At 35.1% G+C, this 17,663-nt stretch overlaps 2 protein-coding genes across 5 annotated transcripts; both read right to left on the bottom strand.

Annotated features, from left to right (window-relative positions):
- Positions 1-2,165: 2,165 nt before the first annotated feature.
- ola1 (Obg-like ATPase 1) lies at positions 2,166-7,625 on the bottom strand. Of its 2 annotated transcripts, none has more exons than XM_026214208.1 (11): positions 7,476-7,625; positions 6,720-6,820; positions 5,924-6,067; positions 5,706-5,833; positions 4,978-5,153; positions 4,800-4,880; positions 4,228-4,325; positions 3,387-3,527; positions 2,791-2,887; positions 2,577-2,699; positions 2,166-2,485 (listed from the first exon to the last, which is right to left on the bottom strand). In XM_026214208.1, the coding sequence occupies exons 2-11, from the start codon at positions 6,818-6,820 to the stop codon at positions 2,384-2,386; spliced, it is 1,191 nt and encodes a 396-aa protein (XP_026069993.1). In that variant the 5' UTR covers positions 7,476-7,625; the 3' UTR covers positions 2,166-2,383. The 2 variants fall into 2 exon arrangements, with proteins under 2 accessions (XP_026069993.1, XP_026069992.1); XM_026214207.1 differs by lacking the exon at positions 7,476-7,625 and adding an exon at positions 6,909-7,057.
- A 1,063-nt stretch (positions 7,626-8,688) lies between these two features.
- On the bottom strand, positions 8,689-17,579 carry gpr155b (G protein-coupled receptor 155b). Of its 3 annotated transcripts, none has more exons than XM_026214198.1 (17): positions 17,074-17,579; positions 16,037-16,512; positions 15,752-15,930; positions 15,445-15,665; positions 14,365-14,533; positions 14,109-14,264; positions 13,131-13,214; positions 12,808-12,928; positions 12,590-12,674; positions 12,285-12,375; positions 11,955-12,162; positions 11,583-11,654; positions 11,402-11,505; positions 11,154-11,249; positions 10,992-11,056; positions 10,766-10,903; positions 8,689-10,110 (listed from the first exon to the last, which is right to left on the bottom strand). In XM_026214198.1, the coding sequence occupies exons 2-17, from the start codon at positions 16,452-16,454 to the stop codon at positions 10,062-10,064; spliced, it is 2,256 nt and encodes a 751-aa protein (XP_026069983.1). In that variant the 5' UTR covers positions 16,455-16,512; positions 17,074-17,579; the 3' UTR covers positions 8,689-10,061. The 3 variants fall into 3 exon arrangements, with proteins under 3 accessions (XP_026069983.1, XP_026069984.1, XP_026069985.1); XM_026214199.1 differs by having other exon boundaries at positions 17,112-17,579; XM_026214200.1 differs by lacking the exons at positions 8,689-10,110; positions 10,766-10,903; positions 10,992-11,056 and having other exon boundaries at positions 11,329-11,505.
- Between the last annotated feature and the right edge of the window lie 84 nt (positions 17,580-17,663).

The following is a 17,663-nucleotide window of genomic DNA, read 5'->3' as shown; positions in this document are numbered from 1 at the left end:
CTACCACAAGTCTCTGTATTCCAGTCGCATGCAGATCTCGAATCTACATACCTTTAACACGTCACAATTAGGATTTAAAAACATCAATATCAGTATATCTAAAGGCAATAAAATAAAATATGTAAAAAACAAAACACACTTTTAATCTTTGGTTCAACTTTCCAGCTGCACTGCTTCAAGTCTTGGATGGTTTGGCATTCTCCATCTCTGGACTCAGTCTGGGATCCAATTTCACAACATGGGCTGACAATACAGAGATAGATTGATTTTAACATGTATAGAATAGAAAGCTTAAGATAATAAGAAAATAAACAGTATGATATTGAGTAAGTAGCCACAGCCATACTAATAATATTTTTGCAGAATGCATATATTGTGCCCTGAATGGAAATATTTTGGAATATGCACGGATGAGCTACAATTGCCAAAAATAGCAGTACACAATAGATCTTACTACAAATACTCTATCCCACAGTGCAACGCTCATCTTGACCTTCCATTTCTAATTCTGCACTTAAAAATAAATGTTAAGAAACTAAAACACAGGCCAAATAAACCATTATCAAATAGGAATCGAATATAGTTTGTTAACACAAAATCAGCATCAATACCCAACCCTAGACTTTATAGAAGTTATTTGACATCCAGCCAGGCATAAATTTGTTTTATAATGATTTAATCATAAATGGTTCTGATTAAAGATGGTTTCAAAAACTTATTTGATTAAATAAATCAGGTTGTTTTGGAAATTCCTAATTAGTTTTTTTTTTAAATAGAAAACATCTAGCTATCATTTATCCCGTACTTTTAGATGTTCCATTTGTTTCTTTATCCACTGTAAAAGAAAGTCTGACCATAATAAACTAAGACAAGACAAATCAGCGTGACTGCACTACACACTGCATGAACAAAATTATTATCTTTAATTTTTTTTTACATTTTATAAAAATCCCAGGTTCACTTATAATGTAAGCAAGATTTGTTTTATTTGTGAAGTAAGGATTTTATGAGATCATATTTAAACCAAAGGATTAATCAACAAATCACAAAATAAGTGATAGATTTATCAGGGAGTAAAATAAATAGACAAACTGACTAATCTGAAAAATAAAATCAATAAATACAAAATCAGCACAGATTTTATTATAATTTAGAGGTAATATGCCATTTTCTATCCTGTTTTTGACCCACTCTTGGAAACTCTATTTTGATAGGCCTGCTGCATTCAAGACTTAGAAGTAAACACCCACTGCTGCAATTGGGTAACAGTTTTCCTTAAATATGTATAACAATAGAGCATCACAGTCCCTCCCACAGCCGGTGCCGGAAGTAAAAATGAAATACAATTTCTGCATTGACAGTTGGGGTATAAGCCATAAAAACGTAACCATACATGGTAGACTTAAAACCAGCCACGGCTGTACTAAGCGATAGTATGTGCTCATATAAACGGCAAAGGTTCATGGGGCACTAACCTTGTTTTGAGATAAATTAATAAAAAAAAAAAAAAAAAAAACATGTGTTGCGTTTTTGCACGGTAGACTTATCAGTGCAATCATGATCTCCTTGGCTGCCATGATGGCTTTTTTTCCAAGGAGGAAAACAAAAGTGTTCAAAGGGGTGATATAAAAAATTCTACCTGATGCCCTCAGATAATATATTATTATTATCATATATTAAGTTATGAATATAAAATAAACTTAAATCAACCACTAAAAACTGTTAACTACACCTCTATAAATGTTTTTATTTCACAGCAGCTTAATACTACAAAAGTACATTAGACTTTACTCAAAAAAAGGTGATTGTGACTTTTTTTGAAGTTTAAATCCGATGACTTTTGTGTGTGTGTGTGTGTGTGTGTTGCTGACATGAAATAATAAAGATAATGGCAACTTTTTATCTTACAATTTTGACAATTTTCTCGTGATTGCTAGTTAATGTCTTGCAATATAAAATATAAAATCAGTAGGAAAAAAAAGATAGGAAAAAAGTAGGAAGAAGAAAAGTTGCAATTATCTTTATATTTATTAATTCTGTGGTGAAAAAATTAAATAAATAAAAAAAATCCCATCCAGACTGTTTGATTAGTTATTTGATTAGTTATTGGCTGAACATCTAGAAATGCGCGAGACAACTGGGAAAGAACCTTCAACAGAAAACACTCTGATCTAAGAAAGTGTTTTATTAGAATAAACTGCTGTGTGACATGCAGCTTTTGTAAGCAGACCAGCCATTACATTTATTTCAACCATCAGCCAAAATAATAAAATAAAAAATGAACTTCTACGCCACTAAGGTGTGACTGTCTTTTAAATGTTCCAAAGCCATAAATTACGAGACTGAGCAAAAGTCATAGGCAGTACTGTCCATCCAACTGGCTTCACTTCTTTTTGGGCTGATTAGGTGTGTTGAATTTGAAAAAGATGATGTCACCATCTTCCACTATGTAGTTTCTCCCCTGTTGTCTGTATTTTCCGGCAGCCTGCAAGTATTTGACAACATTATCAGTCCATTATTCAACCTTTAACAACCCATGCTGTTTTATGTCATCAAGCATGCCATTAAAATCCTACTTTAACAGCGTTTTCACTGCCTTCCTCCTTGAAGTCTGTAAACTTCATGACTTCGGCCATGATGAAGCCCTTCTCGAAGTCTGTGTGGATCTTTCCAGCTGCTTGCGGGGCCTTGGTGCCTTTCTGTAAGGTGTTCAAACACATGCCTAACATTTCAGAGGTCCAGCAGAATACATCAGTGTTAAATGTGTTTCTGAACATGTGCTTTGCTCACCCTGATGGTCCATGCACGGACTTCATCAGGTCCTGCTGTGAAGAAGTACTCCAGCTGTAGGCCTGCGTACCCACTCTTGATTATCTTAGTCAGAATACTGAAACAAAGAATTAAAAATTCACAATATGAGAAACATGAGGGGAAAAATTATGATAACACCATCCAAGATGTATATATATTTTTCCATTCTCCATTGGAACAGTCTTGGAGAAATGTAGCATTACATCACTTGCTCAACAATGGATCCTCAGCAGTGAATGGATGCCATCAAAGCAAGTTCAAACAGCTGATAAAAGCATCTGATAATATCGATCCACACAAGCTTTTTATTGATTAATTGACATTAATTGATGGACTGGAGTCATGTTGATTATTCTAAAGGTTTTATCAGCTTTTTGGGCTCTCATTCCGACGGCACCCATTCACTGCAGAGAAGCTATTTGTGAGAAAGTGATGTACTGTAATATCCCCTTTCTCCAAATCTGATCTGATTAAGAAATAAACTCATCGACATCTGTGCTGGCAAATATTCATTTTGGATGAACTATTCTTTTTAAATTCAGCAAAGAGGAAAAAGAAGGAGACTAAATCTCAACCTCTGTGTTTTGTTCTCCTCACAATATTTCTGTTTCTCTTCATCAGTCATATCCTGATACTTGCTCTCAAATCCCCCACTGAACGGGATGACCAGCGCACATGGATCATGAGCGTCAACCCACTCCTTGATCTTCACCAACCTACAAAAAACAAAAAAGTTTCAATCAGCCGCCCTAAAATCAGATTAACTAGAGGCTGACAGCCACAAAACAAAAGGCGTAACATCAAAAGTATGAGATATTTAGAGTGTCATATTTTTCCATTATACCTAGTTTACTGCTCTGCATGTTTCCTGGAGTAATGACACCTGAGACTTCATTTCTTGAAAATCACAATTCACAATCAATCAGAAAGCAGTACTATTTAAAAGGATAGTTGACCCAAAAATCGAAATTCAGTCACCATTTACTCACTCATGCATTTCTTTATTTTGCTGAACAGGAAAGAATATATTTTGATAAACTATTTTTTGTCCATATACTGTAATGGAAGTCAATAGGTAGCATAAATGTTTCTTTAGTTAATATGTTTAGTTCTTAAAAATATCTTATCTAATATCTAAAAGTCTGTTTGGAATGACATGATGGTGAGTAAATGATGACATTTTTCATTTTTTGGTGAACTATCCCTTTAAGAGGCCAGACACATATCTGTCAGTCTTTGCTATAACAGTCAGTTGTTTAAAGTTATACATAGCATTTAATTTACACACATGACATCTGTAAATCAACTTAATTTTAGTTGGACAAGGAAAAAGAGAGTCACACATGCAATCTTGTTTTGTCAAATAATGTTGCATTGTATATACATAGCAGATGGACAGCGAACACTTTATCTCACCATTTATTCTTTTTCCTTATGTAATCTTTTTCTGAGAGGTTTACCAAGTAGATCATCGGCTTGGATGTCAGGAACAGATACTTATTCAAAACCTCAATCTAAAGATCCAGAAAAAACAGTTAGTATATAATTGAAAACCTTAATCTGAGCAAATATGTTTTCAGGCTTGCATATATTCCCTCAATAAAAAGTGAATAGGATAGGATTTTTATAAGATTTGGAGAGTATATACAATCTATACAATCAAAATGAAATAAATATATATATATATATATATATGCCTTCTATATATATATATATATATATTTCATTTTGAGAAAAAAAGTCTAAATAAAATGTTGAGAATATAATCATTACATTATGAGAATAAAAGTCAAAATAAAATGTTGAGAATAAAATCATTAAATTACGATAATAAAGTAGAAATTAGTTTGTTTTTTTTCTCAAAATGTTATGTTTCCATTCTCAACATTTTTTTGCAACATTAACAACAAAAAAGCTAACTTGTTAGGACTCATTTCTGCAGGCCTCTATACAGATTAATACTTAATACTAAAAAAAAAGATTTAAACCTCTTTGTCATTCCATTCATGGTAATAACGGACATGTTTCTTTTCGTCAACAACCCAGGACTTTATTTTACACATGATGTCCTGCAAGCAGAGAAAACATTACAAAATGTTACAAACTAAGAAGACTGTTTTAATTCTGAGGTAGTCAGATGTATACTGGGATATATAGTTCACTCACATATTCAGGTTTGAGTTTTTTGTCTCCTCCCCTCACAGCGGTTTTCTCAAGCTTATCAATGATTGGCCCAATCATCTCTTCATCCTTCATCCTCAGTTCTTCATGAATGATCTCTATATCCCTCACTGGATCAACACAGCCCTCAACGTGGATAATATCTTCATCCTCAAAAGCTCCTACACACAAACCGTTGCATATACACATTATCAGGGTTAGTTTATTTAAAATACATATGGAACAGGCATTCATTTTCACAAAATTTAATTTTCAAGATTTAAAGAGGTCACATATTTCCATATGTATGTTAGATAACTATCACAATGTCAGTTTACATATTATAACTTTAAGTTTTCAAGGCTTTTTGTACATTTTTTGACAAATTTTGTTGGATTTGTTCTTTCTTATTTTCAACTACATGGTAACTAGCAGAAAAATTATTGGTAGCACTTTTTTTTACAGTCCTGTTCCTAATTTACATACTATGTACTTATTATAGTAAATGTAATAACTAGGTACTAACCCTGAACCTAACCCTACCCCATGTAGTTACCTTGTATTACCAGAACTTTCTTAGATAAAAACACTGTAAGTACACTATAAGTACATGTAAATACATGTAGTGTAAAATAAAGTGCAACCAAATTCTTAATATAACAGATATGAGAAATTTCCTAAAATCTAAAAATCAACAAATTTTCTGAAATGCTTTTAAATGGCTATCTACTTACGTGTCATGTGAAAGATGGCATCACAGGCACTGATGTGGGAGAGGAAGGCGTTACCCAATCCCTGGCCAGCGTGAGCCCCTTTCACTAAGCCAGCAATATCCACCACATTTAGAAATGCTGGAACCTTACTGGAAGGAAAGATAAAAGAGAAATTAAGATAATTTCACTGATGTCTAGAAATAGAAGCTGCTGATAATTGCATTATGTAGACATGGCACCTGACTGGTTTATGGTACTGGCAGAGGAAGTCGTAGCGCTCATCAGGAATGGGCACACGGCTCTCGTTTGGGTCGATAGTGCAAAAGGGAAAATTCTCAGCAGCTGCCTGACTCTTTGTCAGAACATTGAAGAAGGTCGACTTTCTGAAATCACAAACAAATGAACTGTATTAAGTAATGAGAACATGGATCACTGAAACTTTGTCATGCATTATAAACAAACTAATTCTTGCTATATATACAGAGACTCAAGTTGCATTCAATATTGCAAACTATCTAGTAGATATTACACTTACTTCATCTCTTTAAAAAAAGCTGCTCCATATAGTATGAATACAATTTGGACATATTACAGCCACAGTGTTGTCATTGTCACATGACCTACCAGGGTCAGTTGCATTGCTTCACTGTTTTTTTTAGTTTTTTTTTTTTTACATACTGTTTTGTGAATACAAATGAATGTGATGCATACACTTTTGATTAACCTTTTTTGCATACTATAAAGCATGGAAGGCGGCAAAGTTGGACAAAACCCAACTTTGTTGTCATTCAAAAATGACTGTCCATTCTGTAACTGGATGATGTCATTCTCATAATGCACCTTGATCATGACTAATAATGATTTCTAATAATTTCACACAAAACAGAAGGATAGGTTTGCCTTAAGCATGAATAAAACGCAACTGGGTCAAGCATTGCACTTTATAATTCTGACACTATTTCCACTGGCGATGTCGAACTAAAAGACCCGGCGCATATGCATACAGCCAGAATACCAGCTGGGAGTGACACGTACCCTACATTTGGTAACCCAACAATTCCAATTTTCAAGGAAGTCCCGAAACGTCCAATCAGGGGGGGCTGTTTTGGTCCATCTCCTCCCTTCTTTGGAGGCATCTGTGGAGAGAAAACAATAATATCTACTTTCGCTTTAATGCATTGCATAATTGACCAAGTAAAACAACCAGTCATGCAGCTGCCACACCTTTTTAGGAGCCATGGTTAAATGCTGTCACTACTCTCTTGCAATATTACCAATGGAGTATATTTTGCAGAGTTTATTTTGCATAATTAAGACGCAGTAGAAACCAGACAATGTGTAACTTCTTAACTGCCTGGCTAACTGCAGTGACTAGTTACCATTTCACGACAGTGAAACCAGTGGCACCAGGATCCCAAAATAGCCCCCGGATTGAGTGTAAACTGACCGGCCTTATACACTGTAAGAGAGGCTAAATATATGTCCCTCCCTGGACAAGTAAGAGAAGGCATACGTGTATCATATCACTACTTATAAATCCCTGCACCACTGCCAACTGACAGCCGAGTTAATAGAAGTAGGGTGCTTCATTACTCGCTAGGAAATCAACAGAGAGACACATGTGCATCCAGAGCATCAATACCCTCATCCCCTATTCATTAGTGTATAGCTTGTTAGCATGCCAGTCATATGAAGAGTTCAATCAATATGCGATAAAATACACAATTTAAACACAACTAGCACGTCAAAGAGATGCATATATAAATGAAATAAAACGTATGTTTATATCACCTTGATATCAGACTATGTCTGTCAGGAGATGAGGAATTTCACTGTGCTCAAATAAACACGCTGCTCCACACTTCGGCCGATGACACGAAAAGAATGCGCATACCGGAAGAGTCGTGAATCCTCACATTGTGATTGGTCGAAACGAGCTATCATGTAATGACGTTCGGGTAAACGCATACAATATGAAGTAAAGAAAAAAAAAAAAAAAGATGAAGTAAACGCCATTGGGAAAAGTTTTAATAAGCCTAAATGTAGTTTTTTTTATATATATATATCACCTCCCATGTTTATAGTATTTAATACTTTTTTGAGACAATGCTCAAAAACTTTGTCAAAAACAAAAAATAAAAGCAGGAATCTTGTTAAAAGATTTATTTGATAGATATAATTTATTATAATACTTTATTTCATCCCGTTTAATATATATTTATTAATATAGATGGTTCATGGTTTAAAGAATGTTTGTGTGTGTGTGTGTGTGTGTGTGTGTGTTGTTTTCTGTGTAAGTCTAAGCCCCTCTTAAAACATATGTCCTTGAATGAAAGTTGTATTCCAATTTGTTCTGTAAACTTGTAATATTTTGTCATACTTAAAAAAATAAAAATTAATGAGCCAATTGAGAGAGGAAAATTCAGAGCTGAAACATGATCAAACACTCCTAAAGATGTTTGAAATCCGATCAATATACATGTATCTAGGATATTACAGGTAATACCTGCTTACTAATACTGCGTAGTAATACAGGTAAGGAGCATCTCAAAGAGGAGACGCACGATGTGGCCCTCGATTTACTATTTGAAGCCCTCATGGATATGGCAAGCCATTTTAACATTTAATACATCTGGCTCCACTAGCCACAATTTCGTTTTGACTAGTGAAAATTCAAATTTCAGATAACTATTCCATAATTTTGCATCGTTGTAATTATAATTAAGGCATCTACAATGTAACTATGTAATTATGATTATGAATATAAGATAATTATAGTCAAAATATACACTGAAAATTATTTTGACTAGTCATTATATACACTGAAGATCATCCTGAGTTTAATAGTCAAGTTTCTGTTACAGAACTCGTCTGAGAGATTGTCAGCTTAGTGTGCCAGATTCTTACATGAATAAATAAATCACCATCAAATTGCCCTGTAAAACATTGCCCTATATGTATAAAACCTGCGCCGCAGTTGCCATTTAATAGATACAACTTTTGACACTGTTTTTGACTTTAATGTATGAACAGTATTACGGAAACTAAACAATTTGTTCAACTTCAACAAAGAATAAACAGTAAATTTTCACCAGTAACTGCCCTCCTGCATTATTATATAATTTCACATATCTAGATATAAATACTTAGTCATAGAAACATAAATGACATCACCTATAGTATATAGATTAACACCAGCAAAACAAATTCCATAGATAAAAGATGCTAAATTAGGGAATTTTCACACTTCAGTCAATATTAAGGTACATAAAATAATGCTGTAGAAAATGGAGCGACCCTACTGTAAATTCCAGAGATTGTAATATATTTCTGCTTAGTTGGATCTAAAAATGTAACTGTGTAGGATCATTTTCAGGTTTGTAAACATGTCTTGTATTGCTTTGCTACAAGGCCATAGTCTTGTCATCAAGATGAGGCTCACAAGTAACACAACGCATACAATTAAAATCCCAGTCAGAAGTGTTTTTACAGCACTTTTGTAGACAGCATATTTCAGCGTTTCAGTAACAATTGCATCATAATTAATGTAATTATAATAATTAGTTCACATTCAGAGTTCTACAAATGTGTCACATACTCTGTTCCAAAATCTTCTAAGACACCATACATGTCATCTTGAAACTCCTAAGTGACTAATTAAAAAACACAGCAACTCTGTGCACTGCACCAATAGGGTACTGCATAGGAGACTCAACTTGCAATAGATTTAAACAGTGTTCAACATCAGCATATATAAGAATAATACCCAAAAATTCATAGCACACATGAATACAGGATAAAATAAAAATTTTTTTTTACATTTGTCTCATCCACCATCTTGGACTTATTTTCACTCAAGATTGAATCAGTGTTTTCTAGGATTTCCCTTACACAAAGGATACATTCTATGCTGCCTTAAAATTGACGTACAATTAGGAATCTTCGGATGTTGTGCTATCCTCCATAAAGCACACTAGGTTTTGGAACAGAGCAAGTGTGTGTGTAAATTGAGGGCTGTTGAATGATGAGATAAAGGGAGAGTTCTGTGCTCTTTGCATGCCATGCATAGGAATTCAAGATATGCAACAAAAACTGATGAGAGAACAGCTTGTTTCATAGCTCAGTCATAATTTTGTCTATTTAGGTCTTGCTTGGGCTCGTGTCACATTACAAAATGGAGGTACATTTGAAACAATATCACAGGGAGTTTGAAATCATACAGAGGGGTCACATGGAGTATGACACTGTTCTTCTGCAGCAGTGTCCTGAAAGCAAGGCCACACCTTTCTATCTTTAGCCACGCCCACACACAGGGGCTAATGAACTCACTGCCTGTATACCAAACCACACTCATATACCAGTGAGTACACCTGCCAATCAAAGAAAGGATTCACCAACTGGTCCGTTGAGAGATTCAGAAGAAGCACTAGGAAGAAAGTGAGAGAAAAAGATAAATGATAAAATGGACAGGAGTGTTTGATTTTTGTAGTTGTTGTTTTACACACAACCTTTTTAATGTAAAATCATCTTTAATTTTGATTCCCTCAACAATGTATACCTCACTGTGGCACTATTTAGTTTGTTAGAGCATCCTGACCAGTCCCTCACAGAAAACGGACTTAACAAATGGTGTGAACACTGTTAGTCCTTTCAGAAATATAAATATTCAAATTGCTAAATTATATGACTGGTCTGTATTGAGTTATATTAATTTAAGTGTCTTGGTGGGCTTCCATCTCTTTCCCCATAATTTATCGTCCACTCTGTACTATGAATAAAAATGGCCCAGAAATTACCTAATAATAATGTGTGTGTTCGTGAAAAAACAACAAAGAAAACGCTTAAATGAAAATGCAACAGAAAACATCTATAGTACACTACAACAATACTGCTTCAAATTAATTTAAATTAAAAATGATTCCAGTTTAACCCATTATGAAATATTTGTACAACATCAGAACTACAAAAATGTTAACCACAATTAGAATAAAAATAGTGAATATAGAGATAAAGACATATTCAAAATATGAATTAAAACTGTAACAGTATTTCAGTGATACTAAATTAATACTGACACTCACCATCTATTGCGAACAATATCCTGAACACACTGATCTTTGTGGTACCTCACAAACTGTGTACAGGTCAGTCGTATTTCCTCAGGAACAGCAGCAGACTCGAGGCTTTCGTCCTCACCAAAACCACACAGAGCAGCCAGCCTACGAACACAGAACACTGCTGCTGAGGCTACATCCAAAAATGGTCACAATAGTGTCTAGAATAATAACACAAATATGGCTGATTTACCGTTTTCTGAATGGAAGAATAATAAGATGCTCATCTAACCCAAAAATTGCAAAGGAAATAAAACCCTGATGGAGAAATAGGATATTTTAAATATTAACACCATCACTTCATATGTATCAAGCTGTTCTAAGCTTGCAGTGAGAACTGTGTGACTGTGGTCACCTGTCCATAATTGGCTACAGCACAAAAGAACTGTAGTTCGAGGTAAAGTCGTCCTGGATCAGCACTGAACAACCACCACAGACAGCTGGACAGGTTCTGAAATATACAAATAATTTGTCCCAAATATAAACAAGTAGTAGTCAGAGTATAATTTACAATGCTTCACGGTGCTTACTTCATTATTAGTGTGTACGTATGTGTTTTTTGGGAGTGTATGTCTACTCAAACTGTATGTGGAGTGAACATACAGCCAGCATGCTGACAATGAGGAGCAGGCAGAGGAGCACATGTCGAGCTATCTGTCTCTCCTCCTGCACACGTGTAGAGCTTGATGCCTCTCTCAGGAAAACCTCTAGAACAGAAACACCATTTTGCCTGCTGAAACTTTATTTAATAACTTGATAAGAGTGAAATAAAAAATATTTCAACCTGCTGAAGGCACTGGCGTGTCGTTAAGATGCCCTACTATCATATCTGGCATGGGTTCACTACAACAAACATCTGTCAACAACAAAGAAGAAGTTATACCACACATACATTATAGAAGTATGAACAAAATTGGAAATGCATTACTGTCACCTTACTAAAAGGAACAGTTCACCAAAAATAAAAACAACCAAGATGTAGGTGAGTTTGTTTCTTTACTGTAACATATTTGGAGAAATTTTGCATTACATCACTTGTTCACAAATGGATTCTCTGCAGTGAATGGGTGCCATCAGAAAGAGCTCAAATAGCTTTGTTACTTTTAGTTCCCCAATACTGAATATATGCACATGCATATAGCTGAGATCTAGTTACCTGTGTTGAGGCTGCTGTAGGTTTGCTCAAGCTCAGATGAGTGCTGGTTCTCTGTCTGGGGTTGTCTCTCATCTTCTGTTGTGCCAGTCATGGAGTTTTGATCTAGGGCTTGATAGTTCTGCTCCTCCTGGGCCCCTCTGCTCAACCCCATCAAAGAGAGACCACCCAGCATGATGCTGCACCCCAGAACTACCACAGTACACACAATCTGAAGAAAAAGAGAGAATAGAAGGGGGTAAGGGAAAGGAACAAGTTAATAAACAGACAAAAAGAAACTGTGACATGCATTGTGAGGTTTTGTATAAACACAGTCAAAAAATCCCAACCTACCTGCCCCTTGCCATAAAAGAAAGCGGAGTCCAAGTTGTCACTCATTCTTTGTCCTACCATGAGTAGCCCACCCACAATCAGAAAAGGAACTCTAAGATAACAAAATTAAAACACAAAAGATGTTTTCTCCAGTGAATTTGAAGTTCTGCGATTTCATTTCCAGTCAGTTTCAAAGCATAATTTAATGTAATGTTGTTTCATTCAATTTTATTTAATTTAACTTGGGAAATACAAAAAAATAAATGTATTTACTTTTGAATAATAAATACACATGCATACACACAGACATACACATATATACTCACCCCCAACCAAAGATGATGAAAAAGATAGGTTTCACTTTCAAGTTTTCATTTCTGCCCAATAAAGTAAGAGCGAACGCCAAAAGACCTACAACACAATATCTACACAACTACTAAACATCGCTACAACTGCACAACACAACTACAAACTAAAATCACCCAATGGAAATTATCCTCATCCATAAAGAATTGTTTAATGTGCGTGTGTGATGATTCATTACCTGTCCACATGAAGGTACTGTAAAGAGACCCATAAAGCAGAGTAAAGGTGAGAATTTGGCCAAACGTGTTCCCCTGCTTCAGGAAAATCTTCCATAACATCATTGATACGCAAGCTAGTAGCTGCATTAGAGACAAAAAACAGCAGACTTAGGAATACCATACTGAGGAAAAATATGTTTGAACAACTTGCTGGTTGCCAGGGCATTGCTTTATGGCTGATAAGGTATTCTGAGTGTTTTTTAGAGTTAGTGTTATGATTTAGGTCCCTCATTCAGTATATCTATAGAATAATGAATGTCTCTTTTTGTGGAAGATTATGTACCTGTGCTAAGAACAGATTTGTGGCAAACATATGTGGCAGCCTCCTAAACTTCTTACTCAGTAGCATGACAGCAAGGGTCCAACCCTGCAACACACACACACACATGCACACACAAAAACATAATTAGGACCTTATTATCCAGATTTTGTAACTCATTGTTTCTGGGATCACATATTTCAAATGTTTCTCTGTTTGATGTAGAACCTTTGATTTCTAATCCTCTTAGTATTAGATTTGTATTCATATATGTTCTCTATGGTTACACGTGCGTATTAAGTCTTTCAAAGGCAGATCTTTACCTCTCAAATATATAATACATTAAAAACCTGAATAAAATAGAATAGAAAAGTAAACAGGATAGAAACAGAAACAGAAAACAGATAAGACAGCAGAGGACTTGAACGGAATACTCTAGACTAGACTAGAATAGAATTGAATAGACTTGAACCACAAGAGAGAGAAAAAGAAAACCAATAGAATAGAAAATAATAGAACAGAAAAAAATAAAATACAATTTACAGAAGAAGAGAATGGAACAGAATAGAAACAGGAGTGAACAAGATAAGACAGAAAGGAACATGAATAGAACAGACAGAAGCAGTGAATAGAATAGAATTAAGTGAACAGAACTGAATTAAGTGAACAGAACTGAATAGATCAGTTAACCAGAACAGACAGAAGGGAAGAGCACCGGAATAGAATAGAATCGCATCAGAAATAAACCATAAGAAACAGGAAAAAAGAAGAAACCCTAAATTAAATAGAACAAAATACAATAGATGGACAGAAGTAAACATACAGAACAGAATAGAATCAGAATTGAACTCACAGAAAACATAGAAGAAGAGAAGAGAAGAGAAGAGAAGAGAAGAGAAGAGAAGAGAAGAGAAGAGAAGAGAAGAGAAGAGAAGAGATAACTGGATAAGTCTGTAAGCAAATGACATGCGTTCTTTTACATATTAACCCATACACACTCACCAGGGCTATTAGGCTGACAATGCTGATGTTAAAGCTCACGTCCTGCAGCTCCGTCAACAGGGATGTGGCCTCCATCCACGGAATGGTCAGTAACCAGGCTGACACATACATGATGGGCGCTGATAGGAACGTGCTAATGACCATACCAGAGGTCACCTACCACACACAATACACTTGTACTGATTTGTGTTGGCGGAATTTTTAACAGCAATCACTGAGTCTGAGAGACATTTGAAGGAATTCATTTATTGCTTACCACCTCCAGCTCCATGTTGTAGTGGACAGCATATATGGCCACACTAGGAGCAGTAGGGAAGACTCCATAAAGGAAAGCATAATCAGACAGGCTGGAGTGATTTACAGAGCTGGAGTTACCAGCATCCAACAGCTCCACCATGTCCTTACACAACAATGGCATAACTAGTCTGGAAAACAGAAACAAACAGTAATAAGTCTATCTAAATTATGGATCAGCTCTCAAATAGTATATTTATGACTATTCAAGATTTATGCATTTTAATAGCATATAAAATTTACATTATTTAAATTATGCAATATAAAATTAACGTAATAAACTTAATGTGATGCATATTTGAAAGTCATACATAAAGGAAAAAGAATGAGATTTATGTCATAGTACTAATAAAGCATTTATGTTTTAAATACGCAATTGTAAATATTTTGAATAAATGCATAAATATGATTATTTAAATAAAATCAAACACAATGAAAAAACTGCAGCCTGATAATCAGTCTTGTTTCAGTATTATTTATATACTGTACTATTATAAATTCATTTTTATATTAGGTTAAGGTTTAATAATTGTACTATGTGCTTTTGGTATTTTTATTAGTTTTATATTTTGAAATGTTTCCTTTTACCTTTAATTTAGGTCACACTTTAGTTTGGGGACAACATTTCACTATTAACTAACTATTAACTATGGTTTTGCTTCAAGAAACTCATAATTTGCTGATAGAGTAGGTATGGGGCAGGATGAAGGGATGTAAAATGTGATAATAAGGCATTAATATGTGCTTTATAAGTTCTAATAAACAGCCAAAATGCTAGTTATATGCATGCTAATAGCTTAAGCAAAAAGTTAATAATGAGAATTGGTCCATAAACTACTGTTTTACTGTCTAGTTTTAGCTAACAATAACAACTGCTGAGGATAAGTATGCCACAGTGGTCTGATATTAAAATTGGCCACAACTGTTATAAACTTAGCAACGTCGTAAACCAAATAGTGTGGAGTTCAAAACTACAATCTTCTGGTCCCAGATATTTAACCACTATGCCAAAACATCCCACATACAACTAATTTTCACTCACAGTTTGGCAGTGATAAGCAGGATGAGGGAAACCCCAGTGCTGCATGTGAGTTTACCCATCTGTCCCACCATGTTCAGGCCCAGATAAAAGAGTGCCGCCCCTCCAAAAGAGTTTGCCAGTCCATCAACAAACTCTCCAAGCAAAACAGGCACATGTCCGCCAAACAGGAAATGAGAAAGAATTCCAACAATAACCATGAAGACTATTGGGTTCTTCAAAACCTGAAAAAAAGAGGAAAGATTAGAATAATGTAAAAAAAAAAAGATGACATTAACATAAACTTCTGGATAAAGATGAACACACGCACCTGCAATATGACTGTAAAGATCACATGCAGTTTGCTGTAGTTGCTGTCATTGGTGTGTCGCCATCTCTGAATCTCACACAAAGCAAAGCCCACAGGGTTCAGCAGCATCAGAGACACAGGAGCCACCAAATATATATACTGCATATACTCTGGGTGTGAAGACCTGTACAGCGCATCCACTGAATGAGGAAATTACCCATGATTATTGACATAATATACATTTTTTGTACATAACTGTATGTGCACGTGTACTTAAGATGTATTTCTCCATGAGGAGAACCTCACCTATAGGATATCCCAGTGCAAAGTCATTGCTCTGAGTGGCAAAGATAGCAAACAGCCCGGCTTTACTGTATTTGCTCTCAGGATTTGCCACCAACAGCGTCAGCACACAAACTAGCAAGAACACACACACTTTTGCAATCAAAATGCTCCATAGAAAAGACCAGACGACATGTTCAAACTGCAGCTGCACCATGTTTTTGAAGAGCAATGCAGGAAGAGCGAAACATGACACAAAACTTCCCAGGCCTTTGACCTGTCCGACGCTGATGATGTCACTGAGACCCGCCACATAGCCACACAGGATGATGCCAAAGCACTCCAGGAGAGCCGGGAAAAGTTTGTCGATAGACATGGAGGGTGCTCCAAGAGGGCTGTGAGTGATGTTGAGGCCATGAATGGTGACATACTGGCCCTCCATGATGATGAGGTTGACATGCACCACTGAGAGAGATGATCTAACCGTGCAATTCAGAAAGCTAGGAATAATAATAATAAAAAAAAAAACAAGTCTGAGAGGAGGAAAAACTGTGTGAGATGCAAAGTCAGGGCTCAACAAAAGAACAGTTTTCTAGCAAAAGTGTGTTTATGAATTTGTTGCTGCCTAGGACTTCCAGCTATAAATTATAAAAATACATTATATTCATATATGCTGCAACTTGTTTTTTTATATATAAATTAATGGCTAAAAGTAAATCAGAAAGATATTATTACAATTCTTAATGTTATTGTTGTTATTGTTATTATTAATAATAATAGACTACCTCGCTTACTACCTACAACAATAATATTAATTACAATAATAAAAAATTATTTGTAATTATCGGCCAAAAAAAACGGTATTATAATAATAAAATAATATGAAAACATTCATATATATATATATATATATATATATATATATTCATATAAAAGTAATATAATATTCGAAGTCTTAAAATAAATTACCAAAGATGTTATTATGATAAACAAGGCCACTGAATCAATGCAGTCAAATCAGCTATATTTGTCACCTGTACTACAAACGCTTTCAGTCTTACCTTGCGAGAAAAACGACAGACTGTTGTCGATGACGTACCGTGTGTTCACTTTCGACGGTCGATATATGAACTGAATATCATGAAGAAAGAAAAACACGGCCGGAACATAATGCTTTCACTCTGCTCACAGCATCTCCAACGCTTCAGCACTCCGTTACTTTCAATGTCAAATCACTGAATGACTGACGCTTGAGTGCGCCTATGACGTTACATACCCCGCCTTATTTCGTATGGTGATGTCGCTTATTGGTGGAAATGTTAGCGTATATGCGGATATCGACTGAACATTCACAAGTGATTGGCCAGAGTCATGCGCGCTAGTGAATGGAGTCATTTTGCCTCTATTATTAGTAAAGAAGGAATCTGTTGAGAGAATTCCACCGGGCCTTGTTGAACACATATTTCTTGTTAAAATAATTGATTTATTTTAATAATAATCATAAAAAACACACACACAAACACACACACACATACACAAAATAATAAATAAAAGTGCACTGAAATGATAAAGTACATGCTTACAAAATACATTAAATGATCTACTGAAAATGCAAGAAAAGCATAAAAGAATTAATACTGAAATGCGCTAT

This window comes from Carassius auratus, chromosome 31, assembly GCF_003368295.1.
Source record: "Carassius auratus strain Wakin chromosome 31, ASM336829v1, whole genome shotgun sequence".
Taxonomy (NCBI): domain Eukaryota; kingdom Metazoa; phylum Chordata; class Actinopteri; order Cypriniformes; family Cyprinidae; genus Carassius; species Carassius auratus.
This window is presented reverse-complemented; position numbering and strand designations above follow the sequence as displayed.

What these genes read in the sequence shown, in the direction of transcription:
- ola1 (XM_026214207.1), bottom strand. An exon ending in GTTGGGTTACCAAATGTAGG is followed by an intron (nt 6,068 to 6,719) that starts GTACGTGTCACT and finishes TTGTGATTTCAG; the next exon opens with AAAGTCGACCTTCTTCAATG. An exon ending in TGCCATCTTTCACATGACAC is followed by an intron (nt 5,154 to 5,705) that starts GTAAGTAGATAG and finishes GTTTGTGTGTAG; the next exon opens with GAGCTTTTGAGGATGAAGAT.
- gpr155b (XM_026214198.1), bottom strand. Translation starts at nt 16,454, where the DNA reads ATGGAGGGCCAGTATGTCACCATTCATGGCCTCAACATCACTCACAGC. An exon ending in ACAACATGGAGCTGGAGGTG is followed by an intron (nt 14,265 to 14,364) that starts GTAAGCAATAAA and finishes TGTGTGTGGTAG; the next exon opens with GTGACCTCTGGTATGGTCAT. An exon ending in CACGCCAGTGCCTTCAGCAG is followed by an intron (nt 11,506 to 11,582) that starts GTTGAAATATTT and finishes TTTCTGTTCTAG; the next exon opens with AGGTTTTCCTGAGAGAGGCA.